Source organism: Lonchura striata, chromosome 21 (genome assembly GCF_046129695.1).
Source record: "Lonchura striata isolate bLonStr1 chromosome 21, bLonStr1.mat, whole genome shotgun sequence".
NCBI lineage: Eukaryota > Metazoa > Chordata > Aves > Passeriformes > Estrildidae > Lonchura > Lonchura striata.
In genome coordinates, this window is record NC_134623.1 from 952,278 (window position 1) to 968,062 (window position 15,785).

The following is a 15,785-nucleotide window of genomic DNA, read 5'->3' on the forward strand; positions in this document are numbered from 1 at the left end:
TCTGGGGGTCCCATGGGGGCATTTTTGGGGGTCCCATGGGGGCGTTTCTGGGGGTCCCATGGGGGCATTTCTGGGGGTCCCATGGGGTGATTCTGGGGGTCCCATGGGGGCGTTTCTGGGGGTCCCATGGGGGTGATTCTGGGGCTGGGTTTGGGGTCCCACGGGGGCATTTCTGGGGGTCCCACGGGGGCATTTCTGGGGGTCCCATGGGGGCGTTTCTGGGGGTCCCATGGGGGTGTTTCTGGGGGTGGGTTTGGGGTCCCATGGGGGCATTTCTGGGGGTCCCACGGGGGCATTTCTGGGGGTCCCACGGGGGCGTTTCTGGGGGTCCCACGGGGACATTTCTGGGGGTCCCATGGGGGCGTTTCTGGGGGTGGGTGGGGGTCCCATGGGGGCGTTTCTGGGGGTCCCATGGGGGTGATTCTGGGGGTCCCATGGGGTGTTTCTGGGGGTCCCACGGGGGCATTTCTGGGTGTGGGTTTTGGGACCCCTCGGGGTTTGTTTCCAGGACTTTGCGAGCGTCCAAATTCCCAAATTCTGAATTTTCCCCTTCCAAACCCATCCCCCACCAACAACAGCTTGAGGGGCAAATTGAGGAGGGGTCATAACAGCGAGACCCCTCCCCAAAAAACCCCCCAAAAAAAAAACCCCCCCAAAAAAAAAACCCCCCAAATTCACAGAAATTCTGTTTTCCCTTCCCGGATTTTGACCATCCCGGGAAGGAACGAACCCGGCGGGATTTGGGGTTTATTTGGGGAGGGGGTCCCGGTGGGGAGGGGTCGGTCACGGTGCCGGGGGGTCGGCGGGGGGCACCGGGGGTCTCCGGGGTCTCCACTCGGTGGGCACCAGCCCCCAGAGGAAATCGCTGACGAAAATCGCCGAGTGCTGCGCCGGCTCCAGCTCCAGGGGCACGGCGACCTCGGGGCCGTGGTGAACTGGGGAGGGGTCCCGGCGGGGATTTTGGGGGGGATTTGGGGGGATTTGGGGATTTTGGGGGGATTTGGGGATTTTTCGGGGGGATTTGGGGTTTTTGGGGGGGATTTGGGGATTTTTCGGGGGGATTTGGGGTTTTTGGGGGGGGTTTGGGGATTTTTTGGGGGGATTTGGGGGGTTTTTGGGGGATTTTGGGATTTTTGGGGGGATTTTGGGGAGATTCGGGGATTTTTGGGGGATTTGGGGTTTTTGGGGGGATTTGGGGTGTTTTTTGGGGGATTTGGGGGGTTTTTGGGGGGATTTTGGGATTTTTTGGGGGGATTTTGGGGGGTTTTGGGGAGATTCGGGGATTTTTTGGGGGATTTGGGGTTTTTGGGGGGGGGTTTGGGGATTTTTTGGGGGGATTTTGGGTGTTTGGGGGGGGATTTGGGGATTTTTTGGGGGGATTTGGGGCTTTTCTTGGGGATTTTGGGGCTTTTTGGGGGGGGTTTGGGTTTTTTTGGGGGGATTTTGGGATTTTTTGGGGAGATTCGGGGATTTTTGGGGGATTTGGGGATTTTGGGGGGGGGGTTTGGGGATATTTTGGGGGGATTTGGGGTGTTTTTTGGGGGGATTTGGGGATTTTTTGGGGGGATTTTGGGGGGTTTTGGGGAGATTCGGGGATTTTGGGGGGATTTGGGGATTTTGGGGGGGGGGTTTGGGGATTTTTTGGGGGGATTTTGGGATTTTTTGGGGGATTTGGGGATTTTGGGGGGGGATTTGGGGATTTTTCGGGGGGATTTGGGGTTTTTGGGGGGATTTGGGGTGTTTTTTGGGGGGATTTGGGGTTTTTGGGGAGGGGTTTGGGGTGTTTTTTGGGGGGATTTTGGGGGGTTTTGGGGAGATTCGGGGATTTTTGGGGGGATTTGGTGATTTTGGGGGGGGGTTTGGGGATTTTTTGGGGAGATTTTGGGGGTTTTTTGGGGGGATTTGGGGATTTTTGGGGGATTTGGGGATTTTGGGGGGGGATTTGGGGTGTTTGGGGGGGGATTTGGGGCTTTTTTGGGGGGATTTTGGGATTTTTTGAGGGGATTTTGGGGGGTTTTTTGGGGAGATTCAGGGATTTTTGGGGGATTTGGGGTTTTTGGGGGGGGGTTTGGGGATTTTTCGGGGGGATTTGGGGATTTTTTGGGGGGATTTTGGGGCTTTTTGGGGGGATTTTGGGTTTTTTTGGGGGAATTTGGGGCTTTTTTGGGGGGATTCGGGGCTTTTTTGGGGGGATTTTGGGATTTTTCAGGGGGATTTTGGCGGGATTTTGGGGAGATTCGGGGATTTTGGGGGGATTTGGAGTTTTTGGGGGGGGATTTGGGGATTTTTCGAGGGGATTTGGGGTGTTTTTTGGGGGGATTTGGGGCTTTTTTGGGGGGATTTTGGGATTTTTTGGGGGGATTTGGGGCTTTTTTGGGGGGATTTTGGGATTTTTTGGGAGGATTTGGGGCTTTTTTAGGGGATTCGAGGATTTTTTGGGGGGATTCGGGGCTTTTTTGGGTGATTTGGGTTTTTTTGGTGGGGAATTGGGTGTTTTTGCGGGGGATTTGGGGATTTTTTGGGGGGATTTGGGGTGTTTTTTGGGGGGATTTGGGAGGTTTGGGGGGATTTGGGGCTTTTTTGGGGGGATTTGGGGCTTTTTTAGGGGATTCGAGGATTTTTTGGGGGCATTCGGGGCTTTTTTGGGGGGATTTTGGGTCTTTTTCGGGGGGATATGGGTTTTTTGGGTGGAATTGGGATTTTTTTGGGGGGATTTTGGGGGTTTTTGGGGTCTCACCCCCTCGGACCCGCCCGGGCTCGGCGCTGCAGTCCCAGTCGATCCGGCTGATCTCGTAGTAGAGCTGAGCCACGTACCTGGGGTGGGATTTTGGGGGGCTCAGGGGGTTTTTGGGGGTCTCAGGTGGGTTTTTGGGGGGCTCAGGTGTGTTTTTGGGGGTCTCAGGTGGTTTTTGGGGGTCTCAGGGGGTTTTTGGGGGTCTCAGGTGGTTTTTGGGGGTCTCAGGGGGGTTTTGGGGGTCTCAGGGGGGTTTTTGGGGGTCTCAGGGGTGTTTTTGGGGGGCTCAGGGGGGTTTTGGGGGGTCTCAGGTGGATTTTGGGAGTCTCAGGTGGGTTTTTGGGGGTCTCAGGGGGGTTTTGGGGGTCTCAGGGGGGTTTTGGGGGTCTCAGGGGGGGTTTTGGGGGTCTCAGGGGTGTTTTGGGGGGGCTCAGGGGGGTTTTGGGGGTCTCAGGTGGATTTTGGGGGTCTCAGGGGGGTTTTTGGGGGTCTCAGGTGGTTTTTGGGGGGCTCAGGTGGATTTTGGGGGTCTCAGGGGGGATTTTGGGGGTCTCAGGTGGGTTTTTGGGGGTCTCAGGTGGATTTTGGGGGTCTCAGGGGGTTTTTGGGGGTCTCAGGGGGGATTTTGGGGGTCTCAGGTGGATTTTGGGGGTCTCAGGTGGGTTTTGGGGGGCTCAGATGGGTTTTTGGGGGTCTCAGGGGGGTTTTTGGGGGTCTCAGGGGGGTTTTTGGGGGGTCTCAGGGGGGTTTTGGGGGTCTCAGGTGGTTTTTGGGGGTCTCAGGGGGATTTTGGGGGGCTCAGGGGGTTTTTGGGGGTCTCAGGTGGGATTTTGGGGGTCTCAGGGGGGGTTTTTGGGGGTCTCAGGTGGATTTTGGGGGTCTCAGGTGGTTTTTGGGGGTCTCAGGGGGTTTTTGGGGGTCTCAGGGGGTTTTTTGGGGGGCTCAGGTGGTTTTTTGGGGGTCTCAGGGGGGATTTTGGGGGTCTCAGGTGTTTTTTGGGGGTCTCAGGTGGTTTTTGGGGGTCTCAGGGGGGTTTTGGGGGTCTCAGGTGGGTTTTTGGGGGTCTCAGGGGGGATTTTGGGGCGCTCAGGTGGGTTTTGGGGGGGTCTCAGGTGGGATTTTGGGGGTCTCAGGTGGATTTTGGGGTCTCAGGGTGATTTTGGGGGTCTCAGGTGGATTTTGGGGGGCTCAGGGGGGGTTTTGGGGGGTCTCAGGGGGGTTTTGGGGGTCTCAGGTGGATTTTGGGGGGCTCAGGGGGGTTTTTGGGGGGCTCAGGGGGGTTTTTGGGGGGTCTCAGGTGGGTTTTGGGGGTCTCAGGTGGGTTTTTGGGGGTCTCAGGTGGTTTTTGGGGGTCTCAGGTGGTTTTTGGGGGGCTCAGGTGGGTTTTGGGGGGTCTCAGGTGGTTTTTGGGGGGCTCAGGTGGTTTTTGGGGGTCTCAGGTGGGTTTTGGGGGTCTCAGGGGGTTTTTGGGGGTCTCAGGTGGGTTTTGGGGGGCTCAAGTGGTTTTTGGGGCGCTCAGGGGGGTTTTGGGGGTCTCAGGTGGGTTTTTGGGGGTCTCAGATGGGTTTTTGGGGGTCTCAGGGGGGATTTTGAGGGTCTCAGGTGGGTTTTTGGGGGTCTCAGATGGGTTTTTGGGGGTCTCAGGGGGGATTTTGGGGGTCTCAGGGGGGTTTTTGGGGGTCTCAGATGGGTTTTTGGGGGTCTCAGGTGGGTTTTGGGGGGTCTCAGGTGGGTTTTTGGGGGGCTCAGGGTGTTTTTGGGGGTCTCAGGTGGGTTTTTGGGGGTCTCAGGGGGTTTTTGGGGATCTCAGGTGGGTTTTGGGGGTCTCAGGTGGGTTTTGGGGGTCTCAGGTGGGTTTTGGGGGGCTCAGATGGTTTTTGGGGGGGCTCAGGTGGGTTTTGGGGGTCTCAGGTGGGTTTTTGGGGGTCTCAGGTGGGTTTTTGGGGGTCTCAGGTGGGTTTTGGGGGGTCTCAGGGGGGATTTTGGGGGTCTCAGGTGGGTTTTTGGGGGGCTCAGGGGGGTTTTTGGGGGTCTCAGGTGGTTTTTGGGGGTCTCAGGTGGGTTTTTGGGGGTCTCAGGGGGGTTTTTGGGGGTCTCAGGGGGTTTTTGGGGGTCTCATGGGGTTTTTGGGGGTCTCAGGTGGGTTTTGGGGGGTCTCAGGGGGTTTTTGGGGGTCTCGGGGGGGATTTTGGGGGTCTCAGGTGGGTTTTTGGGGGTCTCAGATGGGTTTTTGGGGGTCTCAGGGGGGATTTTGGGGGTCTCAGGGGGGTTTTTGGGGGTCTCAGATGGGTTTTTGGGGGTCTCAGGTGGGTTTTGGGGGGTCTCAGGTGGGTTTTTGGGGGGCTCAGGGTGTTTTTGGGGGTCTCAGGTGGGTTTTTGGGGGTCTCAGGGGGTTTTTGGGGATCTCAGGTGGGTTTTGGGGGTCTCAGGTGGGTTTTGGGGGTCTCAGGTGGGTTTTGGGGGGCTCAGATGGTTTTTGGGGGGGCTCAGGTGGGTTTTGGGGGTCTCAGGTGGGTTTTTGGGGGTCTCAGGTGGGTTTTTGGGGGTCTCAGGTGGGTTTTGGGGGGTCTCAGGGGGGATTTTGGGGGTCTCAGGTGGGTTTTTGGGGGGCTCAGGGGGGTTTTTGGGGGTCTCAGGGGGGTTTTGGGGGGTCTCAGGTGGTTTTTGGGGGTCTCAGGGGGGATTTTGGGGGTCTCAGGGGGGTTTTCGGAGGTCTCAGGTGGATTTTGGGGGTCTCAGGGGGGTTTTTGGGGGTCTCAGGGGGTTTTTGGAGGGCTCAGGGGGTTTCTTGGGGGGCTCAGGGGGTTTTTGGGGGTCTCAGGTGGGTTTTTGGGGGTCTCAGGGGGTTTTTTGGGGGGCTCAGGTGGGTTTTGGGGGTCTCAGGTGGTTTTTTGGGGGTCTCAGGTGGGTTTTGGGGGTCTCAGGGGGGATTTTGGGGGGTCTCAGGGGGTTTTTGGGGGTCTCAGGTGGGTTTTCGGGGGTCTCAGGGGGGTTTTGGGGGTCTCAGGGGGGTTTTTGGGGGTCTCAGGGGGGATTTTGGGGGTCTCAGGTGGGTTTTTGGGGGTCTCAGGGGGGTTTTCGGGGGTCTCAGGGGGGTTTTGGGGGTCTCAGGTGGTTTTTGGGGGGCTCAGGGGGGTTTTTGGGGGGGTTTTGGGGTGCTCAGGGGGGTTTTTGGGGGGCTCAGGTGGATTTTGGGGGTCTCAGGGGGGGTTTTGGGGGGTCTCAGGGGGGTTTTTGGGGGTCTCAGGTGGGTTTTTGGGGCGCTCAGGTGGATTTTGGGGGGCTCAGGGGGGGTTTTGGGGGTCTCAGGTGGGTTTTTGGGGGGCTCAGGGTGTTTTTGGGGGTCTCAGGTGGGTTTTTGGGGGTCTCAGGGGGTTTTTGGGATCTCAGGTGGGTTTTGGGGGTCTCAGGTGGGTTTTGGGGGTCTCAGGTGGGTTTTGGGGGGCTCAGATGGTTTTTGGGGGGCTCAGGTGGGTTTTGGGGGTCTCAGGTGGGTTTTTGGGGGTCTCAGGTGGGTTTTTGGGGGTCTCAGGTGGGTTTTGGGGGGTCTCAGGGGGGATTTTGGGGGTCTCAGGTGGGTTTTTGGGGGGCTCAGGGGGGTTTTTGGGGGTCTCAGGGGGGTTTTGGGGGGTCTCAGGTGGTTTTTGGGGGTCTCAGGGGGGATTTTGGGGGTCTCAGGGGGGTTTTCGGAGGTCTCAGGTGGATTTTGGGGGTCTCAGGGGGGTTTTTGGGGGTCTCAGGGGGTTTTTGGAGGGCTCAGGGGGTTTCTTGGGGGGCTCAGGGGGTTTTTGGGGGTCTCAGGTGGGTTTTTGGGGGTCTCAGGGGGTTTTTTGGGGGGCTCAGGTGGGTTTTGGGGGTCTCAGGTGGTTTTTTGGGGGTCTCAGGTGGGTTTTGGGGGTCTCAGGGGGATTTTGGGGGGTCTCAGGGGGTTTTTGGGGGTCTCAGGTGGGTTTTCGGGGGTCTCAGGGGGGTTTTGGGGGTCTCAGGGGGGTTTTTGGGGGTCTCAGGGGGGATTTTGGGGGTCTCAGGTGGGTTTTTGGGGGTCTCAGGGGGGTTTTCGGGGGTCTCAGGGGGGTTTTGGGGGTCTCAGGTGGTTTTTGGGGGGCTCAGGGGGGTTTTTGGGGGGGTTTTGGGGTGCTCAGGGGGGTTTTTGGGGGGCTCAGGTGGATTTTGGGGGTCTCAGGGGGGGTTTTGGGGGGTCTCAGGGGGGTTTTTGGGGGTCTCAGGTGGGTTTTTGGGGCGCTCAGGTGGATTTTGGGGGCTCAGGGGGGGTTTTGGGGGTCTCAGGTGGTTTTTTGGGGGTCTCAGGTGGGTTTTGGGGGTCTCAGGGGGGATTTTGGGGGTCTCAGGGGGTTTTTGGGGGGCTCAGGGGGTTTTTGGGGGTCTCAGGTGGGTTTTTGGGGGTCTCAGGTGGTTTTTGGGGGTCTCAGGTGGATTTTGGGGGTCTCAGGGGGGTTTTTGGGGGTCTCAGGGGGTTTTGGGGGGTCTCAGGGGGTTTTTGGGGGTCTCAGATGGGTTTTTGGGGGCTCAGGTGGTTTTTGGGGGTCTCAGGGGGGGTTTTGGGGGTCTCAGGGGGTTTAGGGGGTCTCAGGGGGGTTTTTGGGGTCTCAGGGTGATTTTGGGGGTCTCAGGTGGGTTTGGGGGGTCTCATGGGGTTTTTGGGGGTCTCAGGGGGGATTTTGGGGGTCTCAGGGGGGATTTTGGGGGTCTCAGGTGGGTTTTGGGGGTCTCAGGGGGTTTTTGGGGGGCTCAGGGGGTTTTTGGGGTGCTCAGGTGGGTTTTGGGGGGCTCAGGTGGGTTTTTGGGGGTCTCAGGGGGTTTTTGGGGGGCTCAGATGGGTTTTTGGGGGTCTCAGGGGGGTTTTTGGGGGTCTCAGGTGGTTTTTGGGGGTCTCAGGTGTGTTTTTGAGGGGCTCAGGTGGTTTTGGGGGTCTCAGGGGGGGTTTTTGGGGGTCTCAGGGGGTTTTTGGGTGTCTCAGGTGGGTTTTTGGGGTCTCAGGGGGGTTTTTGGGGGTCTCAGGGGGGATTTTGGGGGTCTCAGGGGGGTTTTGGGGGTCTCAGGGTGATTTTGGGGGTCTCAGGTGGGTTTTTGGGGGGCTCAGGGGGGTTTTTGGGGGGCTCAGGGGAATTTTTGGGGTTCTCAGGGGGGTTTTTGGGGGTCTCAGGTGGGTTTTTGGGGGTCTCAGGTGGATTTTGGGGGGCTCAGGTGGGTTTTGGGGGTCTCATGGGGTTTTTGGTGGTCTCAGGGTGATTTTGGGGGTCTCAGGTGGTTTTGGGGGGTCTCAGGGGGTTTTTGGGGGTCTCAGGTGGGTTTTTGGGGGTCTCAGGGGGTTTTTGGGGGTCTCAGGTGGATTTTGGGGGTCTCAGGGGGGTTTTGGGGGTCTCAGGGGGGTTCTTGGGGGTCTCAGGGGGATTTTGGGGGTCTCAGGTGTTTTTTGGGGGTCTCAGGTGGTTTTTGGGGGTCTCAGGGGGTTTTTGGGGGTCTCAGGTGGTTTTTGGGGGTCTCAGATGGGTTTTTGAGGGTCTCAGGTGGTTTTTGGGGGTCTCAGGGGGGGTTTTGGGGGGCTCAGATGGGTTTTTGGGGGTCTCAGGGGGTTTTTGGGGGTCTCAGGGGGGTTTTTGGGGGTCTCAGGGGGATTTTGGGGGTCTCAGGGGGGTTTTTGGGGGTCTCAGGTGGTTTTTGGGGGTCTCAGGGGGGTTTTTGGGGGTCTCAGGTGGATTTTGGGGGTCTCAGGGGGGTTTTTGGGGGTCTCAGGTGGTTTTTGGGGGTCTCAGGTGGTTTTTGGGGGGTCTTTGTGGCACTCACACGTCGGGAGGAAGGCTCTGCTCCTCCTCCTCCTCCTCCTCGTCCTCCTGGCGGTTCTGCAGCTCCTCCAGGGCTCGGCGCAGCGCCGTGGGGTGGGTCAAGGGAAAAAAACCCCAAATCCCCCAAAAAATACCCAAATCCCCCCAAAAAAACCCAAATCCCCCAAAAAAACCCCAAATCCACCCATAAAAAAACCCCAAATCCCCCCAAAAAAAACCCAAATCCCCCCAAAAAACCCCAAATCCACCCATAAAAAAACCCCAAATCCCCCCAAAAAAACCCCAAATCCCCCCCAAAAACCCCAAATTCCCCCAAACCTCCCGAGTCCCCCCAAAAATCCCCAAATCCTCCCAAAAAAACCCCAAATCCCCCCAAAAAAACCCAAATCCCCCCCAAAAATCCCCAAATCCTCCCAAAAAATCCCCAAATCCCCCCCAAAAAAGCCCCAAATCCCCCCCAAAAAAGCCCCAAATCCCCCGAAAAAGCCCCAAATCCCCCCAAAAAAGCCCCGAATCCTCCCAAAAAAGCCCCAAATCCCCCCAAAAAAGCCCCAAAAAAGCCCCAAATATCCCCAAGAAAAGCCCCAAAAAAGCCCCAAATTGCCCCAAAAAGCCCCGAATCCCCCAAATCCCCCAAAAAAGCCCCGAATCCCCCCAAAAAACCCCCAAAAAACCCCCGAATCCCTCCAAAAAGCCCCGAATCCCCCCAAAAAAGCCCCAAATCCCCCCAAATACCCCTGAATCCTGGAATCCATAAATCCCCCAAATCCCCCCGAATCCCCGAATCCCGGAATCCCCGAATCCCCAAATCCCGGATCCCCAAATCCCGGATCCCCGAATCCCCGTATCCCGGATCCCCGAATCCCCGAATCCCGGATCCCCGAAATGCCCGGATCCCGGAATCCCCAAATCCCGGAATCCCCGAATCCCGGATCCCCAAATCCCCGAATCCCGGATCCCCGAATCCCCCAAATCCCCGAATCCCGGAATCCCCAAATCCCCAGATCCCCGAATCCCGGATCCCTGAATCCCCGAATCCCTGAATCCCCGGATCTCGAATCCCGGATCCCCGAATCCCGGAATCCCCGAATCCCCGAATCCCGGAATCCCCGTATCCCGGATCCCCGAATCCCGGAATCCCCGAATCCCGGAATCCCCGTATCCCGGATCCCCGAATCCCGGAATCCCCGGATCCCCGAATCCCGGAATCCCGGATCCCCGGATCCCGAATCCCGGATCCCCGAATCCCCAAATCCCGGATCCCCGAATCCCCGAATCTCGAATCCCCGAATCCCGGATCCCCGAATCCCGGAATCCCCGAATCCCCGGATCCCCGAATCCCGGATCCCCGGATCCCGAATCCCCGAATCCCGAATCCCCGAATCCCCGGAATTCCCGGATCCCCGAATCCCGGATCCCCGGATCCCGAATCCCGGAATCCCGAATCCCCGGATCCCGAATCCCGGATCCCCGAATCCCGGAATCCCCGAATCCCGGAATTCCCGGATCCCGAATCCCGGGATATCGGGAGCGCTCCCCCGCCGTGCCCAGCGCGCCCCGGGCCCGCTCCAGCTCCGTGTCCAGCTCCCGCCGCCGCTCCCGGAGCCGCCGCGCCTCCGCCTCGGCCGCCGCCAACCGGGCACGGAGCCGGGCCTCGGCCTCCGCCAGGCCTGCGGGCACCGGCATGGGCACCGGGGAAACCGGGATGGGCACCGGGGGAACCAGGATGGGCACCGGGATGGGCACCGGGGAAACCGGGGAAACCGGGGAAACCGGGGAAACCGGGATGGGCACCGGGGGAACCGGGGGAACCTGGATGGGCACCGGGGGAACTGGGGGAACCGGGATGGGCACCGGGGAAACCGGGATGGGCACCGGGGGAACCGGGGAAACCGGGATGGGCACCGGGATGGGCACCGGCATGGGCACCGGGATGGGCACCGGGGGAACCGGGATGGGCACCGGGGAAAACGGGGAAACCGGGATGGGCACCGGGGAAACCGGGGAAACCGGGATTGGGGAACCGGGGAAACCGGGATGGGCACCGGGATGGGCACCGGGATGGGGAAACCGGGATTGGGGAACTGGGATGGGCACCGGGATGGGCACCGGGATGGGGAAACCGGGATGGGCACCGGGATGGGGAAACCGGGATTGGGGAACTGGGATGGGCACCGGGATGGGGAAACCGGGATTGGGGAACCGGGATGGGGAAACCGGGATGGGCACTGGGGAAACCGGGATGGGGAAACTGGGATGGGCACCGGGGAAACCGGGATGGGCACCGGGATTGGCACCAGGATGGGCACCGGGATGGCAACACCGGGGAGCACTGGGGGTGCAGTGAGGATGTTTTTTGGGTATTTTGGGGCTGTTTTGGGCCGGTTTTTTGGGTATTTTGGGCCAGTTTTTTGGGGTATTTTGGGGCTGTTTTGGGCTGTTTTTTTGGGGTTTTTTGGGGTATTTTGGGGCTGTTTTGGGCTGGTTTTTTGGGCTGTTTTTTGGGTTATTTCTGGGCTGTTTTGGGCTGTTTTTTTGGGGTTATTTTGGGTTATTTTGGGCTGTTTTTTGGGGGTTTTTGGGGTAATTTTTTGGGTTTTTGGTCATGCACCCTGGGCCAGCCCCCGCGCCTGGTCCTGCGCCCATGAGGATGTTTTGGGCTGGTTTTTTGGGTTATTTCTGGGCTGTTTTGGGCTGTTTTTTTGGGGTATTTCTCGGCTGTTTTTTTGGGGTTATTTTGGGGTATTTTGGGGCTGTTTTGGGCTGGTTTTTTGGGTTATTTTGGGTTATTTTGGGCTGGTTTTTTAGGTTTTTTTGGGTAATTTTTTGTGTTTTTGGTCACGCACCCTGGGCCAGCCCCCGCGCCCGGTCCTGCGCCAGTGAGGATGTTTTGGGCTGGTTTTTTGGGGTATTTTGGGGCTGTTTTGGGCTGTTTTGGGCTGGTTTTTGGGTTATTTTGGGGCTGTTTTGGGCTGTTTTTTGGGGGTTTTTTGGGGCTGTTTTGGGCTGTTTTTTGGGGGTTTTTTGGGGCTGTTTTGGGCTGGTTTTTGGGTTATTTTGGGGCTGTTTTGGGCTGGTTTTTTGGGGTTATTTTGGGTTATTTCGGGGCTGTTTTGGGCTGTTTTTTGGGGTTATTTTGGGTTATTTCGGGGCTGTTTTGGGCTGGTTTTTGGGGTTATTTTGGGTTATTTCGGGGCTGTTTTGGGCTGTTTTTTTGGGGTTTTTGGGGTATTTTGGGGCTGTTTTGGGCTGGTTTTTTGGGGTATTTCTGGGCTGTTTTGGGCTGTTTTTTTGGGGTTATTTTGGGCTGTTTTTTGGGGTTTTTTGGGTAATTTTTTGGTTTTTGGTCACGCACCCTGGGCCAGCCCCCGCGCCCGCTCCTGCGCCCCGCGCAGGCGCCGCTGCAGCCGCAGGCGCCGCCGCAGCCCCCGCTGCAGCAGCCGCTCGGCGCCGCCCGAGCTCAGCTCCCGCAGCAGCTCCTGGCTCAGCTCCTGCAGCGCCTCCACCGGCGGGAACGGCGCCGCCTGCGCGGGAGAAACGGGAGAAACGGGAATGGGAACGGGAATGGGAACGGGAACAACGGGAATGGGAACGGGAACAACGGGAATGGGAACGGGAACAACGGGAAAAACGGGAGAAACGGGAATGGGAACGGGAACAACGGGAATGGGAACGGGAACAACGGGAATGGGAACGGGAACAACGGGAATGGGAACGGGAAAAACAGGAGAAACGGGAACGGGAATGGGAAAAATGGGAATGGGAACAACGGGAAAAACGGGAAAAACGGGAAAAACGGGAATGGGAACAGGAACGGGAAAAACGGGAATGGGAACGGGAAAAACGGGAGAAACGGAATGGGAACGGGAAAAACGGGAATGGGAACGGCGCCGCCTGCAGCGGGAACAGCGGGAGAAATGGGAATGGGAACGGGAAAAACGGGAGAAACGGGAATGGGAACGGGAAAAACGGGAATGGGAACGGGAGAAACGGGAATGGGAACGGGAACGGCGCCGCCTGCAGCGGGAACAGCGGGAGAACCGGGAAAAACGGGAAAAATGGGAATGGGAACGGCGCCGCCGCCACCTGCAACGGGAGAACCGGGAATGGGAACCGGGAGAACCGGGAGAACTGGGAAAAACGGGAATGGGAACCGGGAATGGGAACTGGAGACCAAGGGCTCGGTTCGGGTCCCGGTTCGGGTCCCGGTTCGGGTCCCGGTTCGGGTCCCGGTTCGGTCCCGGTTCGGGACATTTTGGGGACCACGGGCTCGGTTCGGGTCCCGGTTCGGGTCCCGGTTCGGGACATTTTGGGGATCACGGGCTCGGTTCGGATCCCGGTTCGGGTCCCGGTTCGGGTCCCGGTTCAGGTCCCGGTTCGGGTCCCGGTTCGGGACATTTTGGGGACCACGGGCTCGGTTCGGGGTCCGGTGGGGGGGGGGGGGTGACACCCCCGGATCCCGCACCGGCACCGCGTTAACCCCGCTCCGTTCCCGCGGCCGCCTCCCTTCTCCCCCTGCCCGTTTATCCCGCTTTTCCCCCGTTTTTCCCGTTTTTTCCCCGTTTTTCCCCGTTTTTCACCATTTTTCCGCTCTCTCCCTCCCGCGCGCCGTTCGAACGCGGGCGGGCGCCGCTCTGCGCATGCGCGACCCCTCCCCGCCCGCTTTGGTCCCGCCCGCCCCCCCCGCGCTCCCCCCGCGATGGTTCCGCCCGCCCCGCGTGTCCCCCCGAGCGCGTCCGGCCCGCCCCGCGTGTCACCGCGAGCGCGTCCCCCCCCGCCCCGCGGCGCCGCCGCTTTGGTTCCGCCCCGCGCCGCGGAGCCCCTCCGGTGATGGCGGCGGCGGCGGCGGCGGCGGCGGCGGGCGGGGCGAGCCGCGGGCTCTGGGCGCGCCTGGGGGACACGCGGCTCGGTGAGGCGGGACGGGAGTTGGGGCAGAGGGGAACCGAGCTCTTACGGGGGTGGCTCCGGTTGGGGGGGGGGGTGGGGGGGGGGTGATTCGGGACCCCGGGAGGGTCGGGGGGGTCTGGGGGGGGGGCTCGGGGGGGTCCGCAGCCCCTCCCGTTGTCCCGTTGTGCCCCGGTCTGGCCCCAGCCGTGACCTCGGGGTGACCCCCGTGACCCTCCGGTTCTCCCCGTGACCCTCCGGTTCTCCCCGGGACCCCCCCTGACCCCCCGTGACCCCCCCAACTGCCCTGACCCCCGGTTTCCCGGTCCCGGTCCCCTCTAAGTCCCGGTCCCAGGCCCGGTTCCCCGTTCCCGGTAACCCCCCCATTCCCCGTTCCCGTTTCCCGGTTTCCCGGTCCTGGTCCCCTCTAAGCCCCGGTCCCGGTAACCCCCCCATTCCCCATTCCCCTTTCCCGGTTCCCCGGTCCCGGTCCCCTCTAAGCCCTGGTCCCGGTAACCCCCCCATTCCCCATTCCCCGTTCCCGTTTCCCGGTTCCCCGGTCCCGGTGCCCTCTAAGCCCCGGTTCCCGGTAATCCCCCGCTCCCGTCCCCGTTCCCGTTAACCCCCGTCCCCATTTCCTGTTCCCATCCCCGTCCCCGGTAACCACCGCTCCCATTCCTGTTCCCGTTCCTGTCCCCGGTAACCACCGTTCCCGCTCCCGTTCCCGCTCCTGGCTCCCGTTCCCGTCCCCGTTAACCCCCGTCCCCGTTCCCCGTTAACCCCCGTCCCAGCTCCCATTCCCGTTCCCGTTAACCCCCGTTAACCCGTTCCCGTTAACCCCCGTTAACCCATTCCCGTTCCCGTTAACCCCCGTTAACCCCCGTTAACCCCGTTAACCCCTTCCCTCCCGCAGCGCTCTGGCTCCGCTCCCTCCTCCGCGACTACTCCTCCTCCCTGCAGGACGCCGCCCGCTCCGCCCGCCGCCGCCCGGCGCTGACGGCGCTCACCGTGACCGCCCTGACCGTCACGGCCGTCCTGGCGCGCTCGGTACCGGACGGCGCCTCCCTGGAGAGCGCGGCCGTGGCGGCGGCGGCGGCGCTCAGCCGCCTCCCGCCGGGCTCCCGGAGCCCCCGCGCCGAGCGCCGCGTCCAGCGGCTGCTGCGGCTCCGGGAGCGCGGCCGCCTCCGCGTCCGCCACCTCGGGCTGCTCTCGGTGGCCGCCGCCGAACCGGACGGCTCGGCCGCCGCTCTTTACCGGGCGCGCTGCCCGTACCTGCGGCCGCGGCCGTGGGAGAGCGGCGCGCTGCTGGACGTGGGGTTCGCGGGGCGCTGGTGGCTGCTGGACGAGGCGCTGCGGGAGCCCGACGTCAACGACGAGGAGTTCGGGCACCTCCCGGAGCCGCTGCGGAGGATGAACCGGGAGCAGCTGCGCTCCGAGCGCAACGAGCGCCTGCACCGGGAGCGGCGGCGGCGGAGCGCCGCGGTGCTCGGCGGGGATGACATCGGAGAGGGGGACACCCCGAAATCCCGGGATTCGGCGTGAAACGGGATCGGTTTGTGGTTTGGGAGGGAGCGGAATAAAGGGTTTGCTGTGACTCGGTGTTTCCTCCAAGGGTGCTGAGTTTTGCTGGGATTTGTCCCCCAAAAAAATCACAAAATGACCCCAAAAAAACCCAAAATGACCCCAAAAAACCCAAGAAAACCCCCCCCCAAAACAACCTCAAAACCACCTCAAAAATTCCCCAAAAAAACCCCCAAACCACCCGAAAACAACCTCAAAACCACCCCAAAAATTCCCCAAAAAAAACCCCCAAAAGCACCCCAAAAACCCAAGAGAACCCTCCCCAAAAGACCCCGAAGCAACCCCGAAAAATCCCCCCAAAAAACCCCATAAAATCCCCCAAAACAGTCCAAAAACCATCCCAAAAACCCCCAAAACTACCTCAAAACCCTCCCCCAAAAATCCCCCAAAACACTCCAAAAAATCCCCCAAAACACTCCAAGAAGTCCCCCTAAAAAAACCAAGAAAACCACCCCAAAAAAACCCAAAACAACCTCAAAAAATCCCAAAAACCACCCCAAAAAATCCCCCAAAACAACCCAAAAACTCCCCCAAAAAAACCCCAAAAACCACCTCAAAAAAACCCCAAAAAACCCCAAAAAACCACCCCAAAAATCACATTTTGCTTCCCAAATTTATTATTTACACGCCCCCCCCCTCGCCCCCCTCTCCGGGACGGGGGGGGGGGTCCCACCTCTGCCCCTCCCCCACCCCCCCCCCAAAATTTGGGGTGGGGGGAGGGGCACAAATGGGGGCTGAGCCCCTCCCCCACTCCCCCCTCGGGATGGGGGGGGGGATTTTTT

The 15,785-nt window shown here is 60.2% G+C and overlaps 1 protein-coding gene and 1 long non-coding RNA gene across 2 annotated transcripts; one reads left to right on the plus strand and one right to left on the minus strand.

Moving 5' to 3' along the window:
* Positions 1–683: 683 nt before the first annotated feature.
* LOC144247288 (uncharacterized) lies at positions 684–8,692 on the minus strand. Its single transcript, XR_013340999.1, has 3 exons — positions 8,540–8,692; positions 2,738–2,814; positions 684–935 (listed from the first exon to the last, which is right to left on the minus strand). It is a non-coding gene; the product is annotated as an uncharacterized LOC144247288 (long non-coding RNA).
* A 4,486-nt stretch (positions 8,693–13,178) lies between these two features.
* TIMM29 (translocase of inner mitochondrial membrane 29) lies at positions 13,179–15,019 on the plus strand. Its single transcript, XM_077787659.1, has 2 exons — positions 13,179–13,447; positions 14,292–15,019. Exons 1-2 carry the CDS (start codon positions 13,179–13,181, stop codon positions 14,962–14,964), a joined length of 942 nt encoding a protein of 313 aa, XP_077643785.1. The 3' UTR covers positions 14,965–15,019.
* The last annotated feature ends 766 nt before the right edge of the window (positions 15,020–15,785 follow it).